This window comes from Monopterus albus, unplaced genomic scaffold (genome assembly GCF_001952655.1).
Source record: "Monopterus albus unplaced genomic scaffold, M_albus_1.0 scaffold72.1, whole genome shotgun sequence".
Classification (NCBI taxonomy): Eukaryota; Metazoa; Chordata; class Actinopteri; order Synbranchiformes; family Synbranchidae; genus Monopterus; species Monopterus albus.
In genome coordinates, this window is record NW_018127952.1 from 891,176 (window position 1) to 910,553 (window position 19,378).

General features: G+C 40.7%; 2 protein-coding genes across 7 annotated transcripts; one reads left to right on the forward strand and one right to left on the reverse strand.

Moving 5' to 3' along the window:
• The first annotated feature begins 1,740 nt into the window (after window positions 1-1,740).
• Window positions 1,741-7,436, forward strand: dtwd1 (DTW domain containing 1). Of its 6 annotated transcripts, none has more exons than XM_020605742.1 (5): window positions 1,741-2,218; window positions 3,819-4,131; window positions 4,318-4,455; window positions 6,689-6,977; window positions 7,099-7,436. In XM_020605742.1, the coding sequence occupies exons 2-5, from the start codon at window positions 3,874-3,876 to the stop codon at window positions 7,326-7,328; spliced, it is 915 nt and encodes a 304-aa protein (XP_020461398.1). In that variant the 5' UTR covers window positions 1,741-2,218; window positions 3,819-3,873; the 3' UTR covers window positions 7,329-7,436. The 6 variants fall into 6 exon arrangements, with proteins under 6 accessions (XP_020461398.1, XP_020461394.1, XP_020461396.1 ...); XM_020605738.1 differs by lacking the exon at window positions 1,741-2,218 and adding an exon at window positions 2,272-2,407; XM_020605740.1 differs by lacking the exon at window positions 1,741-2,218 and adding an exon at window positions 2,403-2,446.
• A 205-nt stretch (window positions 7,437-7,641) lies between these two features.
• Window positions 7,642-19,378, reverse strand: nnt2 (nicotinamide nucleotide transhydrogenase 2; the record flags this gene model as incomplete). Its single annotated transcript, XM_020605724.1, has 20 exons — window positions 7,642-7,942; window positions 8,059-8,174; window positions 8,521-8,639; window positions 8,997-9,078; window positions 11,148-11,307; window positions 11,403-11,582; window positions 12,159-12,319; window positions 12,820-13,053; window positions 13,963-14,158; window positions 15,274-15,419; window positions 15,532-15,642; window positions 15,729-15,890; window positions 16,483-16,633; window positions 17,266-17,457; window positions 17,558-17,691; window positions 18,251-18,438; window positions 18,542-18,630; window positions 18,743-18,830; window positions 18,908-19,107; window positions 19,238-19,378. Coding segments are annotated over 20 exons (2,997 nt in total), but the record flags the coding sequence as incomplete, so codon positions are not given.

The window sequence follows — 19,378 nt, forward strand, 5'->3', positions numbered from 1 at the left end:
TGTAAATACTTTTGTTTGGGAAAATCAGATGTCCGAGTTTTCCACGTGTCCTTAAACGCACGTTTATTCGTGGATCGTGGACTTTTGAGAGTGCGGAAAAACACTCAAAAATCCGTGTGTGCGCGGAAGGTGATTCGTGTGTGTTAGACGATCCACGCATGCGTAGGTAACAATGTGTACGTACTTTCTAAAGAACTGAACAAAAAAAATCGATTTTAAGCATTTGTAAAATGTGTTTTATGTGCAGTTTGTACAGCATGCATTTGTGAACAGCATGACACACACACACACAAATCGCTTGTTACAGACAAAACGTTAAACACGCATTTGTAACATTTTTGATAGTATTTTCCATACTCCCCAGCTATGGGCAGAACATGCTGCATATTCTGTTTGCTGACCCACACGACTGTGGTAGCAGTTGCTGCCGCACTAAGTATTCATAAAAGAAGACCAGCTGACCCATCATGTGGCTTTCCATAAATTCATTTCTTGCTTTGAAAGCTACTGAATGGTGCTCACATACTGTATGCCTAATTTGTTTACACATTCATTGCTGATACAATATTATAACTGGATCGGAATGACATTCAAACACCAAATAGCCCCATTAAAAACAATTGAATGCAGGGTCTGTGGATTATCCAGGCAAACAGGGTCATTGTTGTTGCAAGCTGGTTTTTCAACTGTAATTGTTCAGTGTTTTGATCAGTGCAAAGTATAATTTGTTTACCTCCATTGTAGTGGAGTACTTGGTTTTTATATTTTCATTTGTATGGCTGTAGTTAGAACTGGCAACAACATAAAATACAGAAGAAAAAAAAGCCCCACTAACAATCTTTTTTTAATTTAATCTGGATTGCTGTCAACACTAAAACGTTCATGAAATACAGTCAGTTTTTTATTATTTTTCTAGGTAAGATCAAACAAAAAGCACGAGAAAACATTCATTTTAATGATAGGACATGTAAACTACATTTTTGTGTGTAGCTATGTGACAATTTAAAGGCAAAGGCAGTGCAGAGGAGGAAGAAATCATGTCTATGTAAACTAAAGCTTTAAATATTCTGTATGGTTTTATAGATCAGAGTCACTTTGAATCTGTGGAGCAAGGAGAAACAACAGATGGCCACATATAAAAGACACAGTGTCCCTGATTCCGTGCTGGTTCCAGTGATGACAGCTCAGCTTGGTGTGACTAATATAACTAATATCACTGAACTGTGTTTCACTGCCATGATTCTCAAAGCAACCTGGCACACATTTGGCAGAGTTCTGATTGTTTGTAATCTAATATGATGACACTGGAAGGTCTCATTTGATACACATTTCTTTGCCATGCAAGCTTGCATGCAATCGTTTCATAAAAAGTGCAACAGCTCAGGTATCTTTAAAATCTGACTTAAACAACCTGTTTTCTATTATAGCACATCTGGTTTTGAACAAAACAAATGCATATTAATATTTTAAACCGGTTTTCTCTTTAATCAGTCATATTGAGGAAATATTTTAATTTTGCTAATGCAACATGACTTTAAAGGGCAGTATATTAGAATGACAGCATGAGCACTGCAGGATTTTCCATTGTAGTAGAGTGAATACAAATAAGAATAACTGAAATTAATTTATTTTAATTCAGTATTTATTTTTATTCACATGAGAAGTAGATGACAGTTCAAAAAAATATGCATCCAGTCTGTAGTGAAAACACTGATTTAGAATTGGGTCAGAAAATTAGACCACAATATGTGAATGGAATGGGCACAAGCCCATGTGCTCAATGGGAGGGGGCCATGGTCTTCACCTTCAAAATATCCCAGAAACAGATGCAGACTGACCACAAAGAGATGTAAAATGGCTCCAAAAAGAAGGAAAACCACCACATAGACACAAAAAAAAACTGCAAAGAAAGAAGACTACAAATAGTTGCAACATGACTAGGAAGAGACAGAAAACAACCACAAAGAGATGCAAAACATCCCCAGGAAAGATGTAAAACATCCTTAAAAAAAGAAGAGAAATGACCACAAACTGCAGGGATGAGTGGGTGGTGATCATTTCAGTCTCAGTTTTGCATCTCTCTTTTTGGCTGCCTTGCTCCTTTTCTGCCATGCAGTCAATGTTTGGTGGTCATTCCAAATGTAGTAAGTTATTTGCGAGGGGAATATTATGTTTATATGCAACAGACGAGCATAACATTAACCGTTTATGAAAGCTGGTGAGTGGATAGTATATACGAAGTTTTTCTATACTATAATTGCACAAAACATTTACTGTATGTATTACTAAACGAAAGTTCTCCCAATGATACATCCGTGGCACAAAAGCACCAAAGTCCTCCAGTCGGATCAGCTTTTCCGGCGTAGAAGAAGAGGTTTACTTCGTTGTACGGCAAAAATAGATACACGTGTGTATATTATGGATGTTTTGGACTATACCTCAGTAGGCACGTTTTAATTTCGGCTGTGTACTGTGACTAGCTAGCAGACAACGTCTGTTTTCATTTGGTCTGTTATAATAGTTAGCCACCGCTAACTAGCTTGGGGCCACTATGATGTTGGCCGTGTAAAGCTAGCTAACAGAAGCTAGCTTCACTGGAATCAATCGGGTAACGTTGACTAAGTTACTGAAACATTAGCAGTGTGGGATAAAATGTTAGCTGCATGTTGTACTCTTCAAAATTCTCAATTGCGAATGGTTTGATTTGTGTGTAGCACATTTTACATTCTTTCACCAGCAGCTTTCACACTTTAGCTAATGCTCAGCAGAGGAAGTATTCTCATTTGTCAGATAAGTACTTATACCACACTTTAAAAATACTCAATTACAAGTAAAAGTCCTGCATTCGAAGCTTTATTTAACTAAAATTAAGTTAGTATAATCAGCTACATGTACTTATACACGTACTTATCCAAATTAATTAGAAGTAAGACTACTCAACCTGGATATGCCTTGTGAGTTTTATAAAATTCTATATCATTATATTTTCATTAATTAATTCGTGTGTAAGAAGCATTTTACTTCTGTAGCTGTTTGAGGTGGTCTTGATTTATTTTATCTACATCAGACCAACCGCTGATTAGGTGTATTATTAATTATTCAGCTTATAATTCTTAATCCATTCATTGTTTGGGTTTTAAAACTTCAGAAAATAGTATGAAAAGTTAGGACACTTGTACACATTCATAATGTTTGCTGTTAAGTCTTGTGAAGTATAAGTATAAAATACCAGAAAATTTATGTTCAAGTACTTCATATTTGTAAACGCATTATTTCCCACTGCTCATGACAGTCTGTCTACTGTCTTTGTCAAATGGCAACACTCTTATTTGTCTTGAATACCTAAGCTGGAAGTTCCTTGTACCCTGGTATTGGGGTATTTGTGCTTCTGCTCATCCTTCAGCCTGGAAGTTCCTTGTACCCCGGTATTGGGGTATTTGTGCTTCTGCTCATAATGAGTCTGAATGTTGACGTTTTCATACTTGAGGAATGAGAGTCATGTATGGGAGTTCATGTTATTGTACTGCTATACATCTTTTATAACCAGGAACCATTCAAGATGCATCTTATCATTACAGCAACAAAACTCAGACATTATTCAGTCTTGTTCACAATATTAATGTTATATTACAATACCCAGTATCTCCCAACTAAATTTCCCTCATTTATCTGAACAGATACTCCTGTATGGCCTTTAAAAACTCACTTGTTTAGTGGCTTTTCCACAGTATTTTGTCCCTCACTTTGGAAGTTATGTAACTGTTTGATTATTTCTGTCTGCTAATTTTTGCCTAAATTGTTTTGTCCTTTTTGTCCAGCTATGAATGTAGGGCCTTTCTCTAGCACTAGTCTATCATCATTTAAAGAGCAAACATGAGCCGTCTGGATCAAGACCAGCATCTTGATCCTGGTTGCCGTGGCAAAGCAACAATGGCTGGTGATTCTTCAGACATCCATCAGCTTGTCAAGCAACCTCTCCCAGATCTAAAATTGGCTTCGCATGCAGTACTGGAGAAAGCGCAGCAGAGGGGCAGGGTGAAGTGCTCTAAATGTGGAGGATCACGGATGTTCTTCTGCTACACGTGCTGTTCATTAGTTGGTGTCAACCTGCAAGAAATCCCCATTGTAAAGGTCAGTAAGAGATTAGCACTCACTTGATTGTTCTTTGAAGAGAGGCCTTCAGCTCTAGACTTTCTGTGGTAGTTTCCTAATGTGGTGGAAAATGTCATTTCTGGAAGACCTGCGAAATGTTCTACTGGATGTGATAGATGTGACAGTCTACTGGACTTGATTCTACATATTGTATGTTGTGCTCAGCTTCCTGTGAAGATAGACATCATCAAGCATCCAAATGAGACAGATGGCAAGAGCACAGCGATCCATGCCAAGCTCCTTGCACCTGGTGACATCACCATATACACTTACCCCTGCATACCCGAGTTTGAAAAGGATAAGGTTAGTTTTTGTTTTGTGTTTTTTTTTTTTTTTATCATGAAAGCCTGGACTTTAAGTATTATTTGGAAGCTGTACTCTTTATGGATGTAAATAGTGATTATTTTCATTATCAATTAATGGACCCAATATTTTCTAGATTTATTATTTTTGGGCTTATAGAATCAAAAGAGACAGTAAATAGAGACAGCTGCCTGTTAAGGGATATGGCTGGTCATTTTCTATACTAACTATTTTCAACACTCCCCATACAGAGACTAAAACGGACAATGATTCGCTTCTACTCAAAGTTAATGTCCATCAGTTTCTTAGTCCTGGATCACCTTATTCGTCTGTGCCATAGACCTCCGTTGTTGTTCAAAAATAATTAAAAACACTTCAGTGAAACACACCGCTGCACTGGGTGACATTGTTCTTCATTAGCAAACACCAGATCTGAGTGTGACAAGCTAGTGGAATGTAAACAAAGCTGAGAGCTCACGCAAGATCTCACACGTGCAGTCAACTCTGCCTCTTGAAAATGAAAGGCCACTCAGAGACTTTTGGGATAACATAGTCGGATCTGGTGTTTCGTAATAAAAAAAATGTCACCCAGTGCTGCAGTGTGTTTCCCTGATGTGTTTTGAACAACAGTGGAGGTCTGTCACACAGACAAGCAAGCTAATCCAGGACTGGCAGCCGACAGACATTAACCTTGAATAGAGGCAATTCATTGCCAGTTTTAATCTCTGTATGGAGATTGCTGAAAATATTAATATAGAAAATGACAGGGCTTATCCTTAAGTTTTTCTTAAGCCCATGGTAACACCTTCAAGTGCGTTGTGTGCTCAGTAGTCCAAAATCCAAAGATAACCAATTTACTATTGTATAATATAAAGAAAAGTAGCAATTCCTCATTAAGATGCTTGAACCAGAGAATGTTTATCTAAATAGCTGTAATCAACTACTTGTTTCAGCTCTATTGGTCTTGTCTTCATGTTTCTGCTGTTTATAGTTCTTATTTCACCTACTGTAAAATCACCTTATTTGCTTAATTCATTGATAGTGGCTTCAGAAAGTATTCAGACCCCTTCACTGTTTGAATTTTAAGTGTATAAAATTTCCATTTTGCCCATCAGTCTACACTTAATCCATATGGACAAAGTGAAAACATGTCTTTTAAAAATGTTTGTAAATTTATGCAAATCAAACTGAAATCTCTCACAAAAGAATTCAGAGCCTTAATTCAATACTTTTTTAGAAGTTCCTTTGGCAGCATTTACAGTTTACTTGGATAAGTCTCTACAACCTTTGCACACATGGATTTGGGCAGCTTTTTCCATTTCTGGGGTTCAGCCCAAAGAGTTAAATATTTGTTTCACCAGAATCTTTTTCCTCACGCTCTGTCCTTTAATTGCTCTTTGGCAAACTAAGTGGGCTGTTATAGGCCTTTTACTGAAAGTGACGTCCATGTTGCCACTCTACCATAAAGGCCTGGTTGATGTAGTGCTACTGAGATGGTCGTCCTCCTGGGAGGTTCCCTCATCTCTGCAGAGGGCTTCTTGGGCAGAGCTGCACAGTGTGGTATACAAGCTGCACAGCAGAGGACCTGTCACAGGTGAAGACAGCTCAGAAGACTGTGGGAACTGCTCTCCCAGATCTATACCCTATATATGGTGACTGCCTGCAAAGAAAGGCAAGATCTCTCAGCAGACAAAATGCACTCGGTAAGAGGACAAACAAAGAATGTCCCATCAATTAAAGAGATGTCGCACTTTAAAAACCTGGAATATCAGGTTGAGAAACAGCTTTTTCCACAGAGCTGCCCACACTGCGCTGTTGCTGCCTTTATCACTGCACTTTACTTGTCCTTTTTTGCTTTAGCTTTGCTGTTTTGCATTTAAATACCAATCCTTGCTGCTTTCAAAAGTGCTAAACTGAATTTTGTTGTAGAGATTACAGTGCCAAACTTTGTCCATTATAAAGTGATGCCAGAGACAGCTGGTTCTAGGAGGAGTGCTGGTGGTTCCAAACCTCGTCATTTCACACGTAGAGGTCACTACATCCTGACAACACTCAGAATATCAAACGATTTCATAGCACTGAGGGGATAGAGGGCAGTGCTTTCCAAAATTCTCTCCTGTGTATATTCATGTATAAATCACCACAGAGTGGGAACAACACATTAAAACATTTTTGTACTCTAATCTTGGTTTGTATGATGGTGTTTCACTCTCTGTGGTTCTGCTCTCTTAAGGTGGTGTTGGTGTTCCCTGGACCAGGGGCTGTCTCAGTTCAAGACATGATGCAGCATTTGTATGAAAGGACTGACAACAGGCCAAATGAATCCTCTCATGAACCACGCATAAAGAGGCTGAAAACTGAGGAAGGCCAAGATGTCACACAAACTGCAGAGAACTCAGAATCAGGGACCCAAGGTGAAGCAGAGGGCTTGGAGTCAAGGTCGTGTCCCTTACAGAGGGTGGTCTTCATAGACAGCACATGGAATCAGACCAACAAGATAAGCACAGATGAGAGACTGCAAGGTAATCATGAAAGATTGGATTTGTGCCGACTGCTGGTGATTATTAGGGTAAATTTGCTTCCCACATGCTATTTAACATGACCTCAGTCTTGGGTGCTTTCTGACTGAACTGTATCCCCCAGATTTGCTCCAGGTAGAGCTGAAGATGAGGAAAACATGTTTCTGGCGCCATCAGAAGGGCAAGCCAGACACCTACCTGGCTACTATCGAGGCCATTTATTATTTCCTCAAGGACTTCCATGAGCACTGCCTTGCTCAGGAGTACAATGGAGAATATGATAACCTTCTCTTCTTCTACTCCTACCTGCACTCGGTTGTCAACAAAGCGAAGATGTCTGTTGGAAAACACTGAAGAGTGTTGGGAAGAAAACCTCAAATCAGCTACTAGCTGTTAAATTATAGCTGAAAAGTAGCTTTATCTGCAGCCCCTTGTATGTCTTTATTTTTTATTGCTGGATTTTTATTTTGTAAGTGATGGTGTGACAAATGTTCATCTATGAATATGTAATGAATCACTTAATTGTTTAATATGAGTAAATAAAATACAAAATGAAAGTCCTACAGTTGATTATCCTGTTGTGCATATTGTAAAATGTAATGTGGAAATAAATTGGCTTAAGATCCAGTTAAATATTTTTATTTACAAATCAGTACATGTGTTATACCCCTTAAAAAAAAATTCTGAATCTTGGGCATCCTCTGTAATAGAATCACATTAGTGGCAGATCCAATAAATCTTTTCTCCAGAAATAAATATCTTGAAAGCCAATGTTTGAAACACTGTGTGTGTGTCAACCTGCCTCCGTACATGAGAGGTATCTAGTAGTAGGTCTCTCTGATCTTTGCTTGCAGGCTGTCACATGTCTTCTTGGCATCTCCCAGCAACATTGATGTGTTGGGCTTGTAGAAAATAGGGTTATCTACTGCAGCATAGCCCACACCCAAGGTGCGCTTCATCACTATCACCTGGAGTGAAGTTTTAAAAAAAGTGTACTTTTTGTAGACAGTTAAAAATTCTGTGATACTATGGGTGCATCAATTCAAATTAAAAGGTTAAAAAAAATAAATAAAAGTATGCAAACCTGTTTGGACTTCCAAACCTCCAGGACAGGCATGCCGGCAATTATAGAGTTGGGATCTTCTTGTGCTGCGGAATTCACAGTGTCATTGGCACCGATGACCAGTGTCAAGTCTGTCTCTGTGGGTTGCAAATATTTATGTCATACACAAGACAGATGATTATACAAGCTGCCAGTAAAATGCCGGTGCAAGTGTTTTCACTGATGTTGTTGGGTTCCCCGGCGCAACATTTGTCTTATGCCGTCATAAACAGAACCAGTCTCAGATTGCATGTCTGGTTGCTAAGAAAACAAAGCGGTTACCCTGACTAAATTTCCAGGCGCACTGCGGGGCTTCTCTTGAGTGTGCATGAAATGGGGATGTGACCATCACACTTAATTGCTCTAGTAATATTATGTGACAGCTTCCTGTCAAAACGAATCATGTACTATTAACTACTGTAACAGCATGCTGAAGAACTTCACCTGGGAAGTCTTCATTGATCTCATCCATCTCTAGGACCACGTCATAGGGAACACCAGCCTCGGCCAAGAGGACGTTCAGCTGGCCTGGCATACGACCAGCCACTGGGTGGATACCAAACCTGGTAGAGATTGATGCAAACTATTACTGCTCACTACTCCTTCATTTTAGTCATGTGCTGCTCCAGTATAACATTGCAAAAGGTATATTTTCCCCTGAAATACAGTAACACTGAAGTATAATGTAGCATAAAATGGAAATCTTAAAACTTGTACTCACTACTTTAAATCAGTAATGTGTAGTTAGTGTAAAAGCTACTTTACTTGATTGACAGAATAATGCAAAAAATACTTTCATTAACTTAAAACATCTTGACAAAGTGCTGCGAGTGTAGACCCTTAGTCTAAATTCAACTAAGAACAAAGCAGCAACAGTAGTTTTGTTTCTAAAGGCAAAGACCACGAGTAAAGATCCTCACCTCACAGCCTTGCCCTGTTCCCTCAACATCTTCACCATGTCTGCAATTGGATACTGGGCTTTGGCTGCACACAGACCCCAACCTATACAAAAATATATAATATAGAGATCTACAACATACAGTAAAATACATAAACGATAAAATAACCTTTATGTGACAAATATTTACCGATCTGGAAAGTCCTCCCTCATGTATTCAAATTGATTATCAAACAGCATTTCACACTGATTTGTGTTTTTGTTTATTGCCCATTTGGAAGTATTTGACTCGTTCTTAATCGAAAGCACAGAGATCCAGCAGGGGTTGAACAAGTTGTTCCTCAACCATTCATTCTTTCTTCTCTCCTCCACTCTTTCCTCTCTGTATTAAATCACGGTTCACTGGTATGGGAGACATTTTTTCTAAGAAAACCCTTTGCATGTGTGGTGTGCATTTGGGTCCCGTGCGTGCAAAGAACTCCTTTCCCTCCATTTCCATAACCCCCGTTTAACCCTGGTGGTCAGGTACCTTGCAGAGTTCAGCATTGCCCTAGTCTGGGTGTTTTTTTTTAAGCCAGTCATCCGTAACCCATACCTGGTGTTTCCCCAGACAACCTGAGCCTTTTGTTTCCTCACTGCCAAGCTTTGTTGTTGACAGGACATGGAGACGTCTTGAGTCTGGACTCAATAGCTCTTATGACTTCTCTGTTTCTTTAATCAGATCAGCATGTTGGACCACACAGCTGCCCTAGCATTGGTTTGGAGCTGTTGGAAAACAACAGCAGTATCAACTTATTCAGTGTTCCCTTCTGATCAGGCCAGTCAATAGCTACTCCACTGTCAGAGAAGTCTGGGTATTTCTATTTAACAAATAAAGAGTTAGTCATTATCTCATATCCCTCCACCCAAACAAACATCATCCTTTAGCCTTGTTAACAACCATGTAGCAACACTCACTTTACACTGTGTACTGTACAGACCACTTCAAACCAGGTTGCTGTGGGACCATTTTTGGACAAACTGCGCCTTCTTGTGGTCACCATGCTTTAATATTCTGCTTTGAAGTAATTAATATCAAGTCAATCATCAGTCAAAGATCCTGATCATTTCCAAATGCTTTGCAAAACAGCCTGCCTCTTCCAGAACTGCTGCACAAACATTTCTGATCCACATTTTGGCAGATGAGCCAGTTTCAATCTTTCTGTGAGGTGAAGTTAATAAAGGAGAGTTGAAGCTAGAGTGCAGAAGAGGATGAGCACTGGATATTAAAGTTGTGCTCCACCTTTGTCTCCGATGTCAACCCAAACCCCTTGCGACACCTGTCTCCACTTTCTGCTGGGCCAGAGGCTTTACATTCATTAAATATACCACCAAAATATGATACAATTCAGCTTTAGCTAATTATAATGACACAAAAGGCAGAGGGGAACATTTTAATTGTTGGGTTTTGCCTGTTCTCAAACCACATACTGACTACTATTTAGTTTTTCTGACTGTGGAACATTCAAAATAAAGCTGTTAAACTTTCTGTTGCGCTGGCTCCACACAAAAAGGTAGTGTTTAAATGTCTGGGCAGTTTCCCTGGTGTTCCTCTGACGGCTAACTGGCTTTAGCTGAAAGGGGAACCTCACTGATTTTATAGATTAAAATGTGGTTACAGGTCTTTGCGAGTATGTAAAAACTGTATAATCTGTGTCTCTGATAAATTGCCTCAAGTGATGTGACTGGAGGGTATGAAGACTAGTTTGAAAATGAATTATTAGTATTTGTCACTACTTGCAAAACAGAGCAGATTCTCTGCTTTCGAGTGAATCAGGTTAAGTTGCATACTGGGGGTAACGTAGGTGGCAACAAATAATAAAAATTGTTACTGCATCAAGTGTTAAGCCTCCTTTTTAGTTTTAACTGTCTACTATTAGTTGATGGAGCACTCTCTTAAAATTCCAATGTTGTGACAGTACTCTGACAAAGACAGAAATCAGTATTAAACCTGTGTCACCCTTTCACACAGAACCTAATTCCATATAGCAAGTTATAAAGATGTGCTCAGCAATACAGAAGTATAAAAATGTATTAGTTGTCTTTGCACACAAGTTGTTTTTTTTTCTCTAACATTGACAATGACATTCCCTATGAATACCAAGTGGATACTAGTCACAAATGTCTTGTGTACCTGGTGTGATGATGATGCTGTTGGCTTCTTTTATCATGTCAATGGTCTGGTCCACGTTGACCTCAGTGTGAGTACCAACAATCTCCATGGGCTTACCGCCCGCTGTGGAGGCGGTGCCATACCCGCCCAGGATCACATTGGGCAGAGAACGGTTCATGGCCTTGGAAGAGAAGAGGATAACAACTTGGGCTCAGGCCATCGTAGTGACTGTAATGTGTACGTTCACATGTGGCCGGAAGGTGTGCGTCTACTCACCACACACATAATGTATGAGAGGATGGCACCAGAGGAACCAATTAGAGCTCCAACAATTGTCATGAGATTGTTGTTTAATAAGAAGCCTTCGGCACAGAGTGCCCATCCAGAGTAGCTGTTCAACACGGTGATGACCACAGGCATGTCAGCGCCCCCAATGGCTGCTGTCAGGGTTACACCCTATGGGGAGAAAGAAGTTGTACAGACACAAAACAAGGAAGTATGAAAAACATCTGAGACAATTAAGATTCTTTCCACAATAAGATACAACAATAGACCAATATTCAACTGAGTTCTGCTTAATCTGTGACAGTTAAGGGTTTAAAATAGTCTACATCTCCTATGATTAAAGCTACAGTATGCAACTCTGTGCTAGCATGAAACTCAAAAATCAATCCCCTCTGCTCTGCCCAGCGCTCCTCTCACTGCTTCATTGTGCTCTACTACGATCTGCTACCCTCCACCATGCTCTGCTTGTTGTGACGAAATTACAATAAATAAGAATACAACAAAACTTACTGATCAAGCAGAAATAACTGAAAATGTCTGACTGGTTATAGAGGTCAATCCCGCTCAAAGCCTTTTGAAAACAAATATCCCTGCACTGCTGTTCAGTGAGTCTGGGTCACAGGAGGCTTCGACAGCACCTCTCCACAATGAGACAAGTTTTGGAGCAGATTTCTACAATAAAAAAACTTACATACTGTAGCTTTATCATTGTAATTTTTGTCAGCTTAATGAATCGCTGAAACCCACCATAACAGTGGAAAGCCCAGACACTCCCAGTAGACACCCCATGCCAGTACCGTAGCTGGAACTGAGCATGAAGGGCACCATGCCTCCCATTGATGCCGCCATCAGACCTGCGTTCAACATGTGTCGTCCTGGCAACAGCAGGGGGGCCGAGTTTAAGAGGCCTATAACCAAAAACATTTTCAGAGAAAATAAGGATAAAGAGAAATACTTTGACAAGATAGAAACACGCTTCTCCGTGGAGGCCTCTGATCAGCTGTTTGTCTATCGCACCCACAGGTCAGACAGCAGTCCTCCACTCACAGCCACCGCCCTGCCCCACCCATAGCAATTTACCAGAAAGCTTCTCATGTGTTCCTCTTGATTAGTTGCACAGCAATGTAAGTTAGTAACTGTTGACATATGCAGACAAATCCCTGGTTTAGGCCTGGATTTACCAGAGGATCTTTGGGTTTAACTAGATGAAAGAGTCAATCAGCGCCCAAGGATGCAAAGCTCAGTATGTTTATCTAGGCATTAGAGTGTCAAATGAAGAGCAATGATCAGACTTGAAAAGGTCCGACTTTGAAACTTGTCACATGCACAACATTTAGATCCGTTTACTCTATGTATTGCAGAAGCTACATACAGTATATATATTTTTATGTAAATTCCATTACTGCACCTTGAAGCTTGCCATAGGCCACCAGTGATCCACTGAAGGTGACGCCTCCTATGTAGGTGCCCAGATACGCCACAGTCTTGATTACACCAGCAGCTGGGTGCGTGTCCAGGTGGGGGTACTCAATCATGAACTCGGCAATGCAGGTGAGAACAGCTGCCAGCCCCACAAGGCTGTGGAAGGCTGCCACGAGCTGCGGCAAGTCTGAGATTTCAATACGCTTGGCAATTGTCAGACCTTTAGTCGAGATAGGAAGAGCAGCCCAGAAGAAGACAAGCAAAGAGACAGATTACAGTAAATCTCACCGAGTTAAAATATTTGGCTATGCCAGACACCAGATACTGAACTTCTCATGCACACTGGCTGAGTCTGAATAAAAAAAAAAACACCCACACACACTTACTGTATGACGTAAAAGATAAAAAAAAAGAAAAGGGGGGCAAACTGTTTAAAGACTGACACCTGTTTTCAGTTATAGGGTCTGATCTTCAAAGCCAATCTATTGAGCCCCAAGTGAAGTATTTAAGTGTGTTTTCTTGAAAACAGAGCAACACTGATTTAACACTGAGTAAACCCTCATGCTCTGCCGATAGTGTGTTCTTCATAACATCATTTATCATTCTGCCTTTTTAAATTGCCAACAACATGTACAGCATTTACACATGACAACAAATTCACTCGTCTCTGTATCTGTACAGGATGATTGATGCTCTGTTATGAATTAGCAAAAATTCACACTCTTCAAAAGTGGAGTTGCATGCAGAGGTAATAACATGTAACCTGTTCATAATGGTAAATAAAACGATAGAGCACTATATTAACTCCCAAAGGAGAAATTCATGTCTTGCTCTTTAAACAGCTGGAGTTCAAAGGAAGCCTGCTCCAGCTTTATTATTTTTATTTCTATATAGATTGAGTCTTGACACCCAGAGATGCCTTGTTGTTAGTGTGTCTCCTTGTCAGGGCTTTAAATAATGAAAGACAAGGCAGAGCTGCAATGAACAATAAAAACAGTGCCAGAGTGGGTATTGTGAAGCACGAGAGTCTTGGTTATCAGCTGTTGGGGAGGATGGTTCTTCATCCAAAGAAACATCTGCAATCATGACATCACCTCAACTGTAGGTCTAAAAGCAGGCAGATAACTACCTATGGTTCCTCCAGCAGCCATGGCCAGGGACATCTGTGAAAGCAGCTCTGGTGAGGGTTTGAGGGCGCCGAGGGTGGCAGCGATACCCCCTGCCACCCCCATCATACCCAGGGTGTTCCCCAGGCGACTGGTGCCCTGGGCAGAGAGGCCTGCCAGCGCCCCGACACAACACAAGCCTGAGCCCAAGTACATCATCTGAGAGAAAAAATAAAAAAACATGTCTGACTTATTTTGTAGCACTTGATCATACAGTAACAGGCACTCACTAAGTCATCCTTAAATCATCAATAAAGAAATAAACTTAAAGTCATGCTGGTTGTATACCTCCACCAACCAGTTAAGTTGCAGTTTACATGCATGTCTGTCAAAACTCTTGTCATATCATTATGTGTCATTTTAACTTTGAAGGAATTTAATAAAAGATGTACATTATTTGTTGCTATACAAATAAAACTGAACTGACATGTATGTCACCTGACAATCCTTTTATTATTTGCACATGGCTTTGAGTTTCATCATAGCCCATTAGGTTGTACCATCTAGTTTATCCTTATTACTTGAATTCAGTTTTCATATTCTGTTTATTCTACTTTTATTCTATTTTAATTTCTCAAATGGTATGGGCATTCAACATTAGGTGAGAAAGAAACAGTATTTCCATTTTTCTGTATGTCCTGCACATACAGTGAATTGACAATAAAAATCTTTGATCTGGATTTGAGTGAATAATTTCTACTAAGAAATAAGCCGTCCTCACTTTAAGATGGTTTTTACAGAGGTTTGACAGAGAGCTAAATAAATACCCTTCAGATGTTCATGAGATACCGCACCCACAAAAATGGGACAAACTGTTCACAGTGACCCTGACCACCAAAATCTAAATCAGCTCATCCTCAGGTCCAAGTGGCTATTTGTGCCAAATTTTAATAAATACTCTGAAGGTGTTCTTGAGATACTGTGGCCATGAAAATGGGATGGGTGAAAACATAAAGCCACGGCCTCGGCTGTTGCTAGGTTTTTGGCTACTTGGCACACAAAACAAGTTAAAAGTCATCACCTTGGAGACTCTGGGAAATTGTGATGGACACTCTTCAGTATTCTGCCATTTTAAATCTTAATGCCAAAGCCACCCTAATACTCATCATTAGCATCCTGTGCCGCATTTATATTTAAAAAAAAAAAACAAAACAAAAAAAAAACAACACAATAAAATACCACATACTCAGTCATTTCATTGACATGCTAATACCACTTAAATATATTTAACAGGAACAAATGTGAGTGGAATGATGGGATGTGTATCCTGTTACCTGCTCAATGCTATATCCAGCTGCCACTGAAGCACCATAGCCCCCAACAAATGCAGCCCCAGGCAGTGCATACAGGTAGTTGTACTCCGGAGGGTCAGTGGGACGCTTGAACATGTCCAACATCCTCTGGGTGATGAGAAAACCACCTACACACACACACACACACACACACACACACACACCATTTTCATTTGATTGCGCGTGCAATGAAATTGGGTTCCCTGTTGTTAGTTTGTGTTCAACTGTTTAATGTCAGACCGGCAATGTTGATGGAGGAAACGAAGGCAGCAGCCAGAGCGAGACTCTCAGGCAGGGTGGAAGGTGTGAAACCTCCACCCATCAGCACTAGTCCTCCTACTGCTGTCAGACCTGACAAGAGAACAGACAGAACATCAAAACAAAACAAACAAAAAAACTATACTAGGTGTTGTAACCATCTTACATTGACCCCTGACCTGAGATGGCATTGGTGACAGACATGAGGGGTGAGTGCAGAGCGGGGGTCACACCCCACACAGTGTGGTATCCCACAATCCCAGCCAAGCCAAAGGTCGTGACCATCTGAGTGAAAGCTGCGTTTGGAGAGATGATGCCCAGTGCAAGACAGGTGGACACACCTACAGAGAGCAGAGCAGTTGTTAGGTTTGGATGCCTGTGGAAAAGTTCTTTCCACATTGCTGGAGTGTGGGGAAAATGTTCACTTTCAGTTGTTATTCTCCTCCAGTCTGTTTTTACCATTAAAGCAAGAAAATAAATGATTAGGAACAACATGATTTACTAGGATGTAAGACAAGAAAAAGTAGCAGATATTCACATTTGAGGTTTATACCAATAAAATGTCTGAAATTTTTGCTTGAGATTGACTTAAATGATCAATCACAAAAATAGATGTTGACCGTTCCGTCTGTCAACTATTGGCTTCCGCTCCATTTGGAAAAGCTATATATTATACAACCAAAGTTTAAACATAAAAGTAAGAAAAGCTGACAGCTTGATATTGTCAAGCCAAATAAAATAATAGCCTGAATAAAAACTAAAGAATGCCATTGTGTTCGATTTCCATTAGCGTTATTTAAGTAACTGCTTATTTTAATATAAATGTAGTTTTGTTTTGTTTTTTTTGTACAGAATTGAGGGGGATCACAAACCCTTTGTGAAATAACTTCACAGTACATGAAATGGTGCCACATGTCTGTGTCCAAGCCTGACCTGCAGTGTAGATGCCAGCAGAGGTCATGGTGCGGTGGAAGGGAGAAATGGCAGCTGCTTTCTCAGCCTTCAACTCTGCAACTGTTTTCTGTTTTACTGGGGATGGGGGGGCTGTTTTAGGGAGGGGGGCCGGGAACATGTTTTTGCCATCCTGGATACACCATGCAACACAAAAAAAAAAAGAAGAGTACCAGTGTGAGAACAGAGAACATCCACAGAGTTTTGCGTGAGAAACAGACAAAGACTTTACCAGTCACCAGTGGTTTTGAAAGATAAATTCTCTTTTAAGGGGCCTCAATAATGCTTACTTTAACAAGGGGTAAACTGATATGTCCTGTCGAGGCTGCATGTTTTCTCTGCTTTAAACAATGTGTCAAAGCCAAAATTCCTAGATAAGTATCTTTTGCAATGTTCATAACATTCTAGCTGGGATCTAATTTGAGCTATTCTCAGCTGGGATTGGGATTTTAATATTCATTTGGTCCAGTATCCCAGCACGACAGGACGAGATGGTTTGTGCTGAGAGGGAGGGATACCAGTGGAGCCTGAGGCTGCCAGTAGACACTTATAACAATAAAACTACAATACTGCACCAATTATTATCCCAAGAGGGGCATTTACTCTCTATACAAGGTATGGCAGGTGAAGAATACTGCACTAAATAATAAACCTGATACATGCTACATGTCAACAACAGGAAGAACATGTGTATTAAGTGATTTACTATTTAAAAAGGGTAAATGCTGAGATGTAGTGTGTGTCCAAGCTGGGGAGGGGACCTACCTTCAGAACAAGAGTTCCACGGATGACATGACCAATTGTTCCATAGTCAAATTCATCTTTGGGCTCATAATAGAAGTACTCTTTGTCTGGGCTAATGGCCTTCAGCAGCTTCAGTATGTTATTTGAATACAGGGTGCTGGCCTGGGTGGCCATGCGGCTGGGCAAATCTGTGTAGCCAATGTGTGTTACTCCCTTGTTATGAAAAGAAAAGAATACCAATAGTAAGTTTTGTTAATATTGTTGAACAAAACATAAAAGACAGGATTCTTTTGTTTCAAGCAGAAAAGCTCACCTTGTGAACATACAGCTCACCAGGCCTGGTGGTCTCAATGTTCCCCCCCGCCTCTGCAGCCAGATCCACCACTACAGAGCCGTCCTTCATCGACTCCACAAACTCTTTCTTAATAAGGATGGGGGCCCGCTTCCCTGCATGGTGGAAAGGAAACAGAAGAATGGTGAGATGGATTAATGTTCAGGAAAGCCAGAGGACAGCAGATCCACAAATCCATGTGCATCAAACAAGCTTGCCAAGTTGTTATGGCTAACATGTTAGCAACTAAATGCCTACTTACACAGTAAGGCACAAAACAATGTTAAAACTTACTTGAGGTCGTGTGTGTCCACCTGATATTGTACTGCATGTTCTATTTACTCTTTTTTTTCTTCCAGCTTTGTTTTAGTTCTCACCAACTGCTAAGAATTATACAGTATATCCCTTTAGCTGCTGGATGATCACCAGCCAACATGAAACGTATGGCAGCTGTAGAACAGTAACTTACAGGTGGGATTCCAAGTTTCTTTCAGAAAACCACTGTTAACAAGGACTAATGAGAGATGCTGAGTCCAAATTATACAGTAAACTTCCAGGTTTATAGACCAAATTAATAAGCTAACAGATTTAGCTCAGCACACTTGCAAGTGATTAATGCAGCTTCAAACACCAAAAGATAACACAGGAGTGGGAGAAGGTCCCAATGTGACCGACCTGGAATCAGGGCAGTACTGATGAGAATGTCAACCTCTTTACACTGCTTGGCGAAAAGGGCCATCTCAGCCTCAATGAACTCCTTAGACATCTCTTTGGCGTAACCTCCGACCCCCTCGCCAGACTCCTTGAGGTCAACTTCTAAGGGCTCTGCCCCAAATGACTTGAACTGCTCCAGGGCTGCTGGCCTAACAGTCATGAAACAGTCAGGGTGTTGTCAATCATGATCAGCACAACTATCATCACTCAGTCTGCAGTCTAAGACCCTCGCCACCCCCCCAAACCCCATACCTGGTGTCAAATCCTCTGACTATAGCTCCCATCGACTTGGCTGCCCCTGCTGCAGCTAAACCAGCCACTCCACCTCCAATAACCAGGACCTGTGTACAAAAACAGGTACATCAGGAGATGGACACAGTCCATGGTTACATGCTTTACTTGAGAAACACCAAGAAGAAAAAGGAAAGATCACTCAAGTTGACTTGCTGTTACCTTAGCCGGGGGTACTTTTCCTGCAGCTGTGATCTGGCCAGTGAAAAACCTGCCAAAGTGATTGGCAGCCAAAACCACAGCCTTGTACCTACAAAACAAACATTCAAGCCATGTTTACAATAACTAGACATTTCCTAGCAGCTAAAAATGTATATCTTTCTTTACCCAGCGATGTTAGCCATGGAGCTGAGTGCATCGTAGCCTTGTGCGATGGTGACTCTGGGCACCTGGTCCATGGCCAGCACATTGCTGTGTCTCTCTGACAGCTTCATCATTAGCTCTGGGTTCTGTGCTGGATAGATGAAGCTCACCAAGGTGGACTTGGGCTTCAAGAGGTCTACCTCGCTCAAAGTGGGGGCTCGAACCTAAAGTGGAAAAGGTATGGTACAAATCATGAGTGGAAATTCAGGATGACAAATTCAGTAATCTGTAGGCTCAAATAAGCTGTAGACAGAACTTTCCTGTTAGCAAACCAAGTAGCGGAGCTGTACGAACCTTGAGGACCAGGTCTGAACCGAGGGCTCCCTTGACGTCAGTGATGGTAGCTCCAGCATCTTTGTACTGCTGGTCAGAGAACTTTGACTCCTCTCCAGCTCCACTCTCCACCTGCACAGTGAAGCCCTGTTTGACCAGTGC